Here is a 16,164-nt window from a genome sequence, read left to right as displayed (position 1 = left end):
CTTTTGGAAATCTTAGAAGTGGGTTTTACATTGAATGAAATCCAGGTACTTCATTCCAGCTGTGAAAACGGAAGGCCGTGGAGAGGGAATATATTGTGTGGATAGAAATAGCAAACGGTCCACACATTTATATCTACATATTAAATCTAAGACTGGGCAAGTTGAATGAGAGAGACACATAGTACAATTCTAATATGTGTTGATTCGGAATCAAGACCCACTCTGCTGAGTAGGGTTTCCTCTCTGGTGTATATATATATATATATATATATATATATATATATATATATATATATATATATATATATATATATATATATATATATATATAGTGAACCGCCCTGAAATCTTCTGATGAAAGGCGGTATAAAAATTTAATAAAGAATAAAGTAAATGAATGAACAGGCCTGTAATAATTCGGACTTTCGCCAGATCGTGGACAATAACCCCGGAGCACCAGGACCTCAGCAGTTATCCTGAGCAGCATCTTGTCCACAAACGTAGCTCAAAGGTTAATGTTAAAGTAAGATATATTTAAATAACTTTGCATGTTGATGGAGAGAGAGAGAGACGAGGAGATGGAAAAGATGGCCACAAACCAAAACAACAACAAAACATACTGGTTGGTAGGCCTTCGATGGCAGATCCTGAAATCCGATTCACGCAGCTGAATCAGGGCGTTTTTCTAGTGTGCAGCTTTTAAACAGAATCTAAAGGGATATGAAGTCAGCACGAAAATATTGTGGATAGTTATTCTTTTCACTTCTTCAGGCTCTGGTGCATTGCGACTTTCCGCAGGAAAATGAGAAGCAAATAGCGCATTCTCAGTAGCTCCCAACAAGGGCCGACCTCCTACAACTTTGCATTTCCCACCTATTTCAATGCAATCCACTTCCAAACAAGCAAACCTTCAGATTCCCAACCTACAGTTTACCCATACACAAATAAACGATTTTCGCGGGCTCTTAAAATAAATCAACGCAGGCAGCGCGGCTGAAGCTGTTAGAGAGAGCAACACCCCATACTGAAGGCATTATAGATAAGTGAAGTCCCATTGAAATCAAAGGGAGCTAATTCCAAGCAAATGTGTTTAGGATCGGAGCGCCTCCCTGCAATCTGGAAGCCAGCTACTCTCGCGTAGCTCCAGTTGCCTATTTAAAACAAGTGACGGGTAGGAACAGAGTCCAAAAGGCACATTCCTGTCCCACATTCACATATGTGAGAAGCTCACCCAACTGAAGTCAGAGGGGCTTCATTCTCTCAAGGAACGCTTTTTAGGGTTGTTAAAGAAGTCAAGCAGTAGATTCCACGGCCCCAATCCTGCCCGCGTTAACTCTGCAGGCCCCACTAAAGCCCGCGAGGCTGGCGCTCAAGAAAGCGTGCAGAGTACTGCAGCCTTAAAACCATTCCAAATAATCCTTTCTAAACAAAACAGGGAAAGTAAGTAAAGATAATTCACATTAATAAGGAAGAAGTTCAATATGCCTTCTTTTCCTTATGCTAGTGAGGGAAAGGAGGGGCAAAATGCTAGTTTTGAAGGCCATGATGGAGAATTAAACACACTTGTGAGCTATATCTGAAAATCATTAAACAGCATGGCATATGCTACTATCACTTTTTCTTTTTTTAAAGTATATTCCATTCTCGCAAAACTGTTGCCCACAAGCAGAATACATTTGCATGGAAGAGAGTCCCTGGGGAGTTAATGCCGCACACGAATGCTAGTGGATGGGGTGCAACCCAGGTTCGCACGTGTTTACCCCCAAGTAAGTGATCATAGGACTAGACAGGCTTACAGGGCGATCCGCAGCAGATAAAAATCAACCAGGGATTTCAAGTAGAATGTGGACTGTTTCCTGATCCTATTTCACTGGGCCAGAAACCCAAATCTATTTCGAGGCAATTTGCTTCCCGAAAAAATGTATTCGGGATCATGAGGCTAATGACCGCAGCCTGGCATGGCGTCTCATCCTGGGAAGATTTGCTGGGAAGCAAAAGTCCCACAGATCAGATCAGAATTCCCTGCCTTGTTCACAGTAGAAAGTCGCCCCCCACAAACCCGAGATTTATGCGTCAACATGCAGGGGGATGGCTCTGCGAAGGTGATCTGAAGGAGGCTTCCAACCCGATCCTATGCATGTTTACTCTCAAGTGAACAAACACGCCTAGCAAAAAGGGAGTGGGGTCTCCTTGAGGATTAAAGAAACTTCAGTGAAACTCCCGGCTTGCATCCAAGCGCATAGTCCTCTCTGCGATGCGCGTGTTTCCAAGCCAGCTGCAGAAGATTCTCTCCTTGGCTGTGGCTCATTCATTAATTTCCCCTCTCGGATTACCTACCAAATAGTTGCTGCGGCCTCTTAAGCCATTATTGCCAGCCAGAAGGCGACGCGAGAGAAAAGGATCCTTCCTTTTCTCAGGCCTCTCTATCTCTTCCCTCCCTGTGGCGCTGGTTGCGCAGCGGTTATCATCCCAGAGAGGGGAGTGGGGGGTGGACAAGGCGACGGAGAAGTTCAGGCATGACCTTAGCGAGAACTTTACAGATAGAGAGGGAGAGAGACGTTGCCAGGCTCGTCCCCAGTTCCCAGCGAGTCGCTGCCCGAAAGGACCACGTCCCAAGAAGCGAGAGAGGGGCCTTATCATGCTCGCAGCTCCCGCGCAGCGATCTGGGGCCAGGGCTCCTGACATCCCAATCGACCATCAATTTACCTTCCACCGCCCCGCTTCCCCATTTAGCTTTTAACGTCAAAAGCTACATTTTTGTCGGCTCCGGCCTGTCTAGGGCTCTTGCGATTTAGCTCCAGGAATGATTGCTCCTGAGAAAATAGCAACAGCCCCATTACCGAGCAATTAAAAAGAATCTCTCTCTCTCTCCCCCCTTTCTCTCTCCCTCTCTTTCCCCTCTTAACCCTCGCCCGCCCACCCGCCATCACCTTTCAGTGGGTCCGATGGCCCCACTCGTTTAGACAAGGAGAGGGAGGAGGAGGAGGACTGGAAGCCAAAAGTCCTATTGATCATCTGGTGGAAAGGGGGGGAAATGTCGGTCAGTCAGCCGGCCACTACCTGGTCTGTTTCTCTGATTCAGATCCTCCGCACACAGTTATAAATACCGCTTCACGGAAGTCAGAGGACTTGTTGGGGTTTTTTGGGGGGGGGGGGGGCCTTAGATCGCTAGCGATCGGTACACAAATTTAAGGCCTGGCCCCGCAGACACTGTTATTATACTCGTGCTGAACTCTTATTTCGAAAATGGTGCAACCGAGCTAGCACCTATGATTACTTGGAACTCAGTTTCTCAAGTAAACGTGGGTAGGATTGCAGTCTCAAAGCTTTGGGTGGGATCCTGACGATTCTGTAGCATCTTTCGATTCTTCCGTGGGGTGGGGAGGAGAGAGCTTTAAAGCAATGCGTAAAAATGTTCACACGGAGTTAACATGGTCTCTCTCTCTCTTTCTCTCTCTCCATAATACCACCTAAGCGACTGGATGATCGACAATACGACGGGTCTTATTCCCCAGGAAGAGTGCCATTGGTGACCGTGGGAGCTGGTGCGTTCACGTGTGTGAGGGAAAGCCTAGATCGCTCAAGTATGCTCTCTACTGTAAAAAATCAAGTGCAGGTTTTCCTTTTCTGCTGCTGCTGCTGCTTGGGAAGGAAGGGTTGAGAAGTTTGAATGAGGAATAATTTATTCATTAAATGGGGTGGGTGGGCCGGGGGAAATCCAAAAAGAAGAGGAGGTAGTGAAAAATCAACCCCAAGCACTCGCTGCAGCCTCTGGACATAGATAGACCCGCTTCTTCTAAAATCCTAGTTCAAGGCACTGCGGGGATGTAACAGTGCAAACATAACACAGAAAGACTTGTCAGTCGATATTCTGGGCCAGAAATCTACAAACACGAGAGGACGGACGGCGTCTCGGAGTGGGAACCTTGCGCGATCCTGGAACCGGTTGTTTTTCTTTTCTATCCAGAACTTTGGATAGCGTTGAGCAAGATCTACGAGAAATCGTACTGGGTTGGAAAAGAGATTGGATCCAGCTACAACAGCAGCTGGAGTTAACTTTTTTGAAAAGAAAAGTGTGAGGTGGGGTTGGGGGTGGGGAGAAGGAATGATCCTTCCCAGGCAAGTGTCTGTAAACACAGCTCTTCCCAGCCCCAGCTACCTGACCCCGAGACTGGAAGAGGGCACACCACGTTGGCCTCGTTGTTGTAACCTCGCAACCTTCCTGTTGTCAAGGCGGCCTGGCCAGCGGTGTAAAAGGCCCCTGCTTATCTTTTTATGGGCAGCTGGAAATTTACCTTCTCTCATCCTCAGAGCATGGCCAGGGCGAGCCATTTAACAAAAAACAAAAAAGGGTTCTCCCCTCCCAAAAAAACACAACAGCCACGCACATCAGAGACATCTGGGGCACAGCCAGCCAGCCTGCGCGGATGTCTTGTTCCATTCAGGCCGGGAGCCCGGAGGCTACAGATCTATAAAAGTGAGCTCGGGAGAAAGAATGAAAAATCCTCTCGCTTAACCCTGAAAGCCCGATTAAGACCCAAGCAAGCTTCCTCAGGGGACAAGCTTAAACCCCACGCAAAACGACGGACGCCATTCGGTTCCTAAGTCCTCAACCTAAATTTCGTTAGCGCCGCTTCTGTTTTCAGGCCGGTCAAGAAAAGGCTGAAAAGAAAACTCAGGACTGAGCAGCAGTACAGTATTGGAAAATTTTGGGCAATGCTGTTGCGAAGAGGGAGAGAGGTCCTTTAAAAAGGGACGAGAATGGCGGGGCTTTCCTGTTTCGCGACACCAGCGGTCTTCGGGTTGTCAGAAGGCAGCGTCGCCTTATCGAGGCGGTTTCTAGCGCTGGTCAGTTTCAAGTAGCTTCAAGGCGGCAGGCGAGTCTGTTTGCCAGGCCTGGTGGTGTTTCCATCCCAGAGAGGTTTCGGTAGCACAAGCCTATTTTATTCTCTTCCTTCTCGCTCCCCTTAAGAACATTACAGAGCCCAATTCGGAAGCCCTTGCCAGAGTAGGATTACACTTACACACACACACACACACACACACACACACACACACACACTCTTACTTTCTCTTTAAATAAATGGACTCTCTGCAGTCAATTGGAAGGAAAAGTGCAACCCAGGAGAGTTTTGGGGAACCACAAAGTTAATATTCAGGTCACCGTATCTCACTGTAAATCTTGCATTTCTTCCCTTTCCGAAATCCCTAGCCTTGCTCCCTGTTTCATACTTGACATAAAGCTCCAAGTTACATAATCACTTATACGGTATACCGAGGCTTCCTAAACCATCTTTGGCCTGGCCCCAGGCAAAGCACGAGGGCGCTTCCACACCACAAACCTCTCCCTACAACGCCCTGCCGGTTGCCACCTCTGAACACAACACGCCGAGAAAAAACAGCTCGCTCCGATAAGCACAAAATAAATATCCAGATTCGCTCCCATCCGCAGTATTATCCTCCCGCATTCGCAAGCAAACACCTTTAGAAATTACTAAATTATTACAGCTTCAGTAAAACTAAACAACCTCTCTCTCTCACCGAGAAAACAAAGCAAAATTTGTATCTGACTTGATCTAGTGCTCTACTACGGCCCATATAAAGTACTATAAAATATCAACCTGAGAAATAGTATTTGGCCCAGTGTAAATGTTTCCCTGCCCCCTGAGCATGGGTGGAATTTACTTCCGCGGAAACGTGGTCAGGATCGCAGCCAAAGTCTCGGAAAAAACATCTCCCGCCTTTGATATTTCTCTTTTACCCTTTCACCGGGGTCACAACAAAAGGCATAAGCTTGCAACCCCATTCGTATACCGCGCGTTTACTCGGAAGTAAGTGTCACCGCTTACAACGAGGCTTTCGCAGGCAACACCAGCCCACAGGATCTCAACTTGATATGTCATCCTGGCCATTTACTTCCAAACGTTACCTATTGTCTAGCTAACGTTTGGAAGTAAATGGCCAGGATGACAATAGCAAAACTCAGGAAGGAAAGGGGTTGAAAAACATTTCAAGGCATCGAACATTTTCGTTTTAGAAAACACACACACAGTGGTTTATTGAATACGTACAGCCTTTACACCTTTGCGTTATTAAATTCAGCTCCACGGACAATTCGTTTTTACTTTTATTTTAATTTTTAACGTTCGGTTCGCTTCCTTGAGGACCGAAGTGCACTTGGACAAAAGAGCTGTCGCAAAATCTCTCCCAGCTCTTTCCAGCTCTTTGAGCGACCACAATGGGGGAAAAGGACAAACCTGGGAAGCCCCGGACTCGGCCCAAGACGCAGAAATTGTGGGCTCCTGCTTTGAGATCGCCATCAACGTGTTGACCCAACGGGGCAAGTATTAAACACATACACTTCACATGACACACTAATGCCTGCGAGATTTCTTTCTTTCTTTTTGTCCCGTGTGTTGTTCTATACAAATAAAGCAAAAATAACATTCAATGAAGGGGAGAGAGGAGGAAGGAGGGAAAAACAAAACAAAACTATGGAGACGCCATTATCCCCCTTACCACGCCGGAGTTTTCTTCTTCATATATTCAAATATGGAATGCTTTTCTTCCAAGATCCGCGGGTTTCTCTTTGGGTTTTTTTTTTTTTTTAAAGGCGAGACTAGGGGAGGGAAATTGCACATAAATAAACCATACGATTCCAAAACAACAACAACAGAAAGTCCTCAGCTCGGCAGCGGCTCTCTCGAAGGCGCAGAGAGTCCCCCCTGCAAGACGAGGCTTCTTCTGGCGCTCCTTCCCTGCAGTCCTGCGAGCGCCTTATTGCTTGAGCTCCAGAGCCCACACGTGCTGCGGCCAGCCCGTCCTGCCTTTCGTCTTCTTGTCGTTGCTGCTCACTGTACTTTTCAGGATCTCGTTCTGTTCCGGGAGAGGAGACGGAGAAGAGAAACAAAGAGATTATCTCCCTGCGTTTTATCTGGGTTAACCTCCTCCCGCCCGCACCTCTTTGGCAGGAGGGAGGCGTAAAAGGAGCCTCGGTCCGTTTGCTGAGAGGCCTCGGAGCAGAGCAGACCGAGCGCTTCTTCTGAAACGGGCTTTCTCGCAAAACGTGGAGGGATCAGATCCACACACACACTTAACACAACCCAGCTAGGACTGCGGAATTGTACCGACTTGGTCCAATGGAGTACGCTTCCCTGAGCCTTCTGAGCAGCCCGTGTGTGTACAGGATCGCCTGAGGAGCCGGATGCAGCGCAAAAGCGCAAACCCTTGGGAAGGAAAACGGCTCCCACAGCGACCCAACACGCGTCTACTCAGTTAAAGGCCCGGGAGTTCTGTGGGGTTTACACCCAAGTGAAGCGTGCACAGAATTGTAGCCTCATCTATAATATAGTATTTGTTTGGCCTGCTTATTTTTCCGGCTTGACGGTTTTCTGAATCGGCTCGCTCTCCAAACGCGAGAGAACAGAGTGTTAAGTGCTTCTCCAAATATAGGATGAACTTTATTTTAACTATAAAAGACTTTCATATTTGCAGGCGTTGGACACACACTTTAAAGCAAAGCAAAGCAAAGCAAAGCAAAAAAAAAAAAAAAGTCATTCGGCTCACTGAACAGCCCAATAGTGTATAAACTACCCAGAATCTCAGGTTGAAGGACAAACGCCCAGTGAGGTAGTGGGATACGTGTCTAAGTAAACACTACACCTAAAAAACAAATCAGCCCCCCCAAACGACTTTGCATCTACTCATTCATCATTCTTCCCCCCACAGCTCTATACTGTCTACACAATAACTCTCTCTCTCGCTCTCCAACTGAATGGAAAACGAATAGATTTAAAATTCCCTTATACACACACGTGTTGCATATGTTTACTGGTTATATAAATAGCCAAGTCACAAGGAGGGATAAGACTCAGGGGGTTCTTCTTGGAGACAGTCACCAGAGCCTGCTTGTAGCCTTTCTGTATTTCCAATAAAGTCCCTTCCAAGGCAATGAATGCCTCACCCCGGTATCCCAAGTTAATGTATGAGATGTGCAAGTATAGCCTCGCCCCCCGAGAATGTTAACTTAGACCCTGAGCAGGCCTGGAAGCACCCACCGTTGATTTTCTTGTGAAATACACATGCTTAGGATCTGAGAGTACTGATCAGCTGAGTATTGTATATGGGCAATATCCGAGTCCCAAATACTTGGAAATATCTTCCCACCACCCCTTGGGGGATCGTCTTTTTCGAGTATTGTGCACTCAAACCTTTTTTTTTTTTAATTCCAGTTCAGAGTGCTAAATACAATTATTTGGATATCCCACCTATTTCAATGGAAGATGTTTCCCAGCGCTTTAAGATAACACAGCAAACGTATGGAGTCTACTTTAGATTTTTATTTTATTTTATATAAAAAATTGCATCCCAGGATTGTTTGTAACCTTAACCATTCTAATCAGGATTGCGCTTCAGTTTCCAGCTCTTGGTCCCTTAGCAACTGCTGATTTTGTTTTAAAAAAAATATCCTTCCCGATTATATTTAAAGAAAAACAGAAAACTTGTGATTGTAACCGGTTTCCTCTTCCCTCTTGCGATTAACTAGGCGTATTCTATAGGTTAAATTCTTGGAGGAAAGGAAGAGGGCATGATATTTTGAATTACTGGTGGAAGGCGGAGTTCGCCCCCCCCCCAATACATTTGCCTGATAAGTTTCAAAGTAAATAGAACCTTCCTGATTTACTGTGTGATCAACGCGTAGCTCAGGAACTCCAGTTAAAGGGTTCAATATTACTATGTGACCTGCAGATTGCAGCCTTATGAGGAAGTGGGTTCCAAACACACAGAATCCTCCGCTGGACTGCAGCCTGGAACAGCACATCTGAAACCCCACTGGTGTCTGTGTCTGTGTGTGTGTGTGTGTGTGTGTGTGTGTGTGTCCTACTTCTTCCCCAAAGGGATCTGTCTTTGTCGACGTTTCTTTAGACCGCAGGCTCTCTCAGGAGATTTGCTGGCTGGGGCCTCAATCCACAACTCATCAGTTCCAATCCACAACTCACTAATTTAAAGACAATCCCGTTTGCTTTAAGGGAGAGTCCCTTGAAATCAGCGACTTGTCGATTAGGAGACCGATAGTTTAGCTCAGAAAGCGGAACCGGGACATTTCCACTCGGATCCGCAGCTGAGGGCGAAAGCGAAAGGCCGGCATTGAAACTGACTAGAAACTTGTCCCTGGCATTAAGGGAGTCTCTTGTGACATTTTGGTTACCCTAAGAAAGGCATTGCCCTGACGTTTCCAAATGGATACGTTTGAAAATGGTGCCTTCGGTTTTCATGGCGACTTTACTTTCGAAGGGAGTTGCGTTTAGGGTCAAGGGTTTAGGGATGGCCTCTGAAACAGCTTCAGTCCAAAGCCCACCAGTTTAACCGGTTTGCGGAGCTTTTGCCTGTGCTTCTTAAACAAGGCTGCAGAAATTAAAATCACTCAAGAGGCTGGTTCAGGTGAAACGAATTGGGTTTACGGGAACCCCCCAATAAAGGCTGGGGTCCTTAAATTTAGAGCTTCAGAACAATGTTCCAGCGAAGTCAGTGGGAAACACCCTATTCCGTATTTTTTGAAGGGCCAAGAAGGATTACTATGGGATAGCGAAGAGCAATCTCTCTAAACCAGTCTGTGCCTCCCCTCGCCCCGCGATGTTGCTGAACTACAAAGCATTGGCCCTGCTGGCTGAGGCTGCCGGGAACTGTAGCTTCCCCACCCCTGCCCTAAGGCCTCTTAAGTCGGGGAAGGAAGGTGATGGAGTGATTCCCGCTTGCGCGTTCTCTCCCTGGAATCTCCCACGTATTTACGGATTCACAACCTTCCTATCAAATAAAGAACGTGTGTGCGAGAGGGAGCCTGTAAACGAGCCAGGTCCTACCTACTGTGATCCCATCTGGAAGAGGATAGGGAAGTATTTCACGTGTCCAACACGTTGGTTTCCCACAGCCCAGAGAGCAACCTTCGCAGGCTGCGATCTTCCGTGGGTATGAATGGACTTGGAGCTCAAGCCAACGTTTTAGCAGGGGCTGCCCTCAGAATATTTCCTTGGAAATTAAATCCCATGGAAAGCAAGGACACGGGACGCTCCTTTCCCCCACAATAAGGTGGAGGCAAACCTTCCAGAAGTAAACGGGATTTCCCCAAAAGCAACTAACTGCGTTCTTGGGTACAACCCTACTGGTTTCAATGGAGCGTTGCTCCCCTTCTCAAAGCTTAGATCTCCCTTTCTATTCCATTCTCTCGGGACGTAGCCTTACAACCCGATCCTAGACGTGTTTGCACTTCACTGGGCTATGCTTTTCAGGGGCTCAACGAAGTCCTCTTTGGACACACTTTCCCTAAAGCACAGGGGCGGGAAGCCTGTGGTCCTCCACAGCTTGATGGGCTACACCTCTCATCCCCACCACCCTTGACCATTGGCCATGGGGCCGAGGAAAACTCCATTCCGACAGTCGCTGGAGTAGGCGGAGGCCGCCTCCCTCTTCTTGACTGCTAAGGAAGCAGACTTCGAGAGCAGCTACTTCTGGGGGGAAGAAGGCCCGGCTCCAAACTCAGGAGAAGAGCGTCCTTCTTCGGACTGGGCATGGGAGTGTGTGTGGTTGTGCTCCAGTGCTCCCTCCCCACTCCCTCCCTCCCTCCCTCCGGGGCCGTACTGACCAGCTCCTTCTTCCTCTTGTCCTCCTTGACGTCGGTCTTCTTGATCTCGGCCTTAAAGGCCTCGGCCTCGCCGTTGGCGTCGTCCTTGGCCAGGAGGTCCATGAGGTAGGCGATATAGCTGGTGGCGAGGCGCAGCGTCTTGATCTTGGACAGCTTGGTGTCGGCGGGCACGTTGGGGATGCACTCGCGCAGCTCGGCGAAGGCGCTGTTGATGCTCTGAGTCCTGCGCCTCTCCTTGCGGTTGGCCGTGCCGCGCCGCTTGACCGGCCGCGGGCCGCCCCCTAAACCCGGCGGCCCGCCGCCGCTGCCCGGGGGGGCCACGCCGCCCACGTAGTGCGCGGGGGGCTCCAGGCCCGGCGCGCCGTTGGCGTACTCGGGGCTATAGGAGAGCGCCATGCCGTAGTCGGGAGGAGACATCTCCGAAGGGTGGCTGCTGATCAGCCAGCCGTGGAAGTAGGGGTTCTCCTCGTGGCTGCAGCGGCTGGCGGCGGCGGCTGCGGCGGCGGCTGCAGCGGCGGCGGCGAAGGGGTAGCCCTCATGGTGGACCACGGGGTGGTGCGGGAAGCCCCCTACCAGACTCATCGCCGGGGCCCCGGGAGCCCAGCGCCCCCGATCCGGTCCCTGGATCTGCGCTGCCGAGAAGAGCGTCTTTAACAGAGGCTGGTGGCCATCGGAAGAGAGCTGCAGAGGCCCCCGAGCCCCCTGGAGGCAGCAGGATCAGGGCCTCCCTCGGCACTCATGCGGCCCGGGATGTTGGGGCTGAATGGGCGAAGGAAGGCAAGAAAGGGGAGCAGGGTCCCCCCTGAAAAGAGGGGCCCCTCCCGTCTCCAAGAGGTGAGCTTCCCTCGCTGTCTTTTTTTTCCTGTGGCGTCTTCTTAGAGGGATTTTAAATATATATATGAATACAACTTGGGGGTGGGAATGTTTACTTACACCTGCATTTTCCTCCGACAGCCTCCCCTTGGCCGGAATGTCCCCCCCAGCCTACCCACTGGGTCCAGTTCCTTCTCCTCCCAGGACTGGAAGCGACTCCTGCGGTTAAATCTGACCGGCTCCCATCCGCTTTCCTGGCTGCTTCGCAGCTGCCCCTCCGGGGAAATCCGCAACTCTTCCTGGCCCTGAAGGAGAAGCTGAGGAAGAGGACGAGAATGAAGAAGATGGTGGTGCTGGCGGCGATGGGGAACAAAAAAGTAACGCTCAAAAAAAGGCTTCCCGGTCTCGGAGCTGCGCAGGGCACTGGTCGAATTTCCCAGCCGATCTCCATGTACAGCTACATGTTTAGGGCAGCTCGGGTTAATATATGTCGTCAGAGGCTCTCCGGGCCAATCCGGGCAGCCGGGAGGCGGGGCCTCCCTCTGCGGGCCATAAAACTTTTTTTGATCTTCGCGCTGCTAATTGTTCGGCTTCTCTTTTAGGATTGGCTGCGGTTCCTATCCATAATATAATTAAAACAAACGAGGCAAAGGTTCCCCCCCTCCAAGCATCAACAGAGGTTAACGCGAGGGTTTAACAACGTTTCGCTGTAAGTATGCGGGCGTGCATGCATTTATTTGGGTTGATGATATGGAGAGCCAGATGGAGGAATAGATAGACAGGCTGATAGATGTAAGGACTAAAATAGCTGATTATCTCAATTAAGGTGTTCTATGGTTCCAAGGTTTGGAATGTATCTGCATGGAATATAATGTTATAATAATTATAATGCACCCGTATTTGAGTATATTTTCTATCACTGTATACTTGTTTATGATCTTGCAATAGGGAATGTGTTACTCACAGAGTAGTGACAGCAGTAGCGGTGATGTGATGGATTATGAAGTTACAAATGTTTGTTGGGACTTTTTCAGGATTTTTTTTTTAGGGTAGTGTGGGACAATCAGAATGTTTCCCCCATAATGAATGCCACAATTTGCTATCACTTGGAAGTACCCCCCCCAAAAAATCAATGAGATCCATTTCTACCTACAATGTAATCGGAATCGGTATAACAAGGAGAATTCTCTGACAGTGCAAAATACAATTGCAGTGGACCTTGTTAATGAGTTTCCTCCTGCAATTCACTTTACAGCAGACTTCTGGTTTGGTTATGATTTATCTGGAGTTGTCAATCGCACTATACACGTGGCAAAAATTAAACAAGCAAAAACTAGATCGAATCAGTTGTAAAGTGGGGGAACTTGTTTCTTGTCTGTACAAAACAGTCGGTTGCCCAGAAGGCCGAGCATGGGGGTCGGGTGCAAGAGAGATTTTAAGGAATAAATTACTTTTCAAAAGAAAGCAATGTGAACCCGAATCAATTTATATCAGCAGTTTGGGCTGTTCACACAATCCCTGCCTGAACTCAGCTTCACTTAGCCAGCCCAACTGGGTAAGTAACCAAATATTTTTAACAGCACGTCCTGACCTTATTTTCTCCTTTCAGTTCACCAAAATTTAAAGATATGTCTGTCTTTCTCTTGTTTCACCAATAATCATAATACTGAATATAGGCTATCTATCTATATCGAAATGCCTAGGCAAACTTAAAGTAAAAGGGGTTTCACTTATGAGCAGGGAGTTGTTAAAGAGATGTTTAATAGGCAGGCCCGGCACAACGCCAACAGATATAGGGATATATTTTTGTGCTTGGGGGATGTCGAACACATTGTAACAGGAAAAAAGATCCCCAACTGCATTTCACAGACAAACTGGTAGCTCGGAGAAAGAAATCTGAGTACAGTACATTCCCTGTCTCCTTCCTCCAAGAAGACTCAATGGCTGGGCAAAAGAATCTTTCCAGTCTTGGCAAGAGAACTGGTAGGATTTGGAGCAGATTAGGACGCGGTTCCAAAATCGGAGTTCAACAAATCACCGATCCAGGAGAATCCTTGGAAGGAAATACGATTTCTTCATTTGTGGTCGCTTCCATGGGCTCAAATCCGAGCACATCGGCTTAACTGTTTGCACATCGCAGGCTTTTGCAAGGCCCACAGGGGGGGGGGTATTCTTGGGTTCCTGATATTTTGAGAGAAGGAAGGGCAGATTAAACATGGAGACGCGGATCCATTCCAAGGTCGCTTCTCCTGCCTTCCAGTTTATTGGTTACAGTCTAATCTGAACGGCAAAAGTGAAGGGGAAATATTAAGGCTACGGTCCCGTGCGCCCTTACTTGGATTACCCTCATTCCAACCCTGCGGAGCTTACTCCCGAGTAAGCATGCTAGGACCGTGGCGAAAGGCTTCTAGGTTCCTCCTGCCATGCATCCTCACTCACAGCGACAGCGGTATTGAACCTAATTCAGCTGGTGCATTGCAATGCATAGCACAACTAAGACTGGAGCGCGCCCTCAGCTTTAATATGAATGGAAATTGAATGAAAGTGCGTGGTTGCTGTTTTGCAGCTTTGCTGTGTGCTTAGGCTATTTTTTTTAAAAAAGTAAATAAGTCTTATACTCTGATTCTGTTCTATTCAAACGGGAGTGGAATCTGGTGTACAATTGGATTATGGCTAGGATTGTGAACTTTTAACATCAGAGTGTCAGGAACGGTCTGCCGCCGGCGATGATCCTAACACCAGGGAGATCCTACATAATTTTAAAACCGTTCCTCTCGTTTGCCCCGAACAGAATACTGTGCGTCTGAAATAAACCTAAGTGCACGGTATATCCCGGTGGGGTGGGTGTGTATGTGTAGCTCAGTGCGGGAGTGGAGAGCTGAATTAAATATGCAGAGTAAATAGCGGTAGTATAATGGAAACAAACACAAATATAAGCCACATGGATGTTATAATGGGACGTGCCGATCTCTTTTCAGTACTGTATATTGCGGCATGTTCCTGTCTCAATCCAGGGTGCTCTCGTGGTTGGCTATTATTCTTGCGAAACCGTGATGTACAACGCAGGGAAGAACACCCAATGTAACCCTAAACATTCAGTCACACGAGAATTGGGCCATGGCTTTCGGTGGGACTTGGGTCGCGCCCACTTACAGTGAAGGATGGCAGTCAGGAGAGCAGCGAGGATGCGAAAATCCGAGTCCTCACCCGGACCACGGTTGCAAGCGTTTGGCCTGATTCCGATTTTCAGGTCCAGGCATATGTTGTTGGCAATCCTATGTCCACAGTTATTCTGGGAGCAAGACCCTTGGAATTCAGTGTGACTCGCTCCGGAACAGACACGCAAGGCATTGAAATGTAAGTCGATTAACACCCAGATCTCCAAGCAAAGTGATCTCGCATTTGGCCTCAATTGATTTTGTTTGCAAGGAATATGCTTCGTTTTGCATTCTGACGCTGCAATCCTGTGCACATTTACTGGGAAATAAGATCCCTTGAACATAGGCAACGGGACTCATTCCCTCCTAGAACAAAATCCTTTTAGATTAGGATCTGAGTTGTTTGGACCACAATCTAGTTTTGAGTTTGCGGATCCGGCTGTTCACCAAAGTTTAGCAAGAGTTCATTGCTCCAGAAAAAGCTATGAGAGGATCTGAATAATAGTTGGATGCGTTGCGGTTGGTTGATTGGATGCATGCGTGTGCGCGCGCGTGTTAATTAATCAGTCCAGAAATGTGGGCTTTGCAGGGGCTGAATGGACCTATTTGTTTGCAGACAATTTCGAGTGCAAATAAATGGAGTGCCATCTCTCAGGCGTGCCCCCAACGCAAGCCTGAAAAACTTAAGAGCGGCTGTGGTGAACCGCTGCAGCTGGTTCCCTAATATCTCCAGGGATAAAAAGCTTTGGCAAGCAAGCGGCAGAGCGAAATGCGACCAGAGCCACCTGAGATACTGATCAGAAGAGCAGCCCGCAAACCATTTAAGGAATGCAATTTGGGGTGGGAGGGAGCGGCTTCCCTTATCTAGACGCCCAAACCGCGGCCTTTAAAGCGCCACTTCTTGATTTGCAAAGCGCGCCAATAGGATGCAGCGTCCTGCAGTTCTCAGAAGTTGTGGGTTTATTTATTTACCCCAAACCGCCAGGCCGACGCATCCTGCGCAGGATCACTTATTTTCCTTTCCCATAGTCTCCTTTGAAATCTTCTCCACACACCGGCATGCACACTCTCCCTGCCTCACACAGATACACACCCTACCAATAATAATAATAATAATAATAATTGTATGCGCTTTCTTTTCTATTCAATTCCTAAATGCGTGACTTCGTAGAAATGCGCACTGATCTCCACTACAATGCAGCTTTGATTTTTTTTCTTCGAGAGATTTATGATTGATTATTTCCAAATATTGGTGCTGCTTATCAACTGTAAAACGGACAGAAGCTCACGTTCGGTGATAGTAGTATATATTAGCTCAGACTGAAAATCTGCACACTTATAGGTTGCTTAAGTAAATGATGGTTTAGCAGTTTAACCATGCGCAGGAGAGTGGTTGTGGGATTCAGTCGAATTAGAGCAGGATTCTAAACGCTTTATTGCGGATTAGACGTGTTTAGGAGGATGGATCCCAATCGGTTTCAGTTCCAATATTTCTGCTTCCTGGGATGCAGGATAAATAAATAAACGGAGACACAGATGGAGGATGTTCAGAGT

General features: G+C 47.9%; 1 protein-coding gene across 1 annotated transcript; it reads right to left on the bottom strand.

The window, feature by feature from the left end:
• Window positions 1-6,025: 6,025 nt before the first annotated feature.
• Window positions 6,026-11,881, bottom strand: HAND2 (heart and neural crest derivatives expressed 2). The gene is made up of 2 exons (XM_033160308.1): window positions 10,640-11,881; window positions 6,026-6,876 (listed from the first exon to the last, which is right to left on the bottom strand). The coding sequence occupies exons 1-2, from the start codon at window positions 11,219-11,221 to the stop codon at window positions 6,778-6,780; spliced, it is 681 nt and encodes a 226-aa protein (XP_033016199.1). The 5' UTR covers window positions 11,222-11,881; the 3' UTR covers window positions 6,026-6,777.
• Between the last annotated feature and the right edge of the window lie 4,283 nt (window positions 11,882-16,164).

This window comes from Lacerta agilis, chromosome 9, assembly GCF_009819535.1.
Source record: "Lacerta agilis isolate rLacAgi1 chromosome 9, rLacAgi1.pri, whole genome shotgun sequence".
Classification (NCBI taxonomy): Eukaryota; Metazoa; Chordata; class Lepidosauria; order Squamata; family Lacertidae; genus Lacerta; species Lacerta agilis.
Note: the sequence above shows the minus strand (reverse complement) of the source record. Positions and strands in the feature narration are given on the sequence as shown.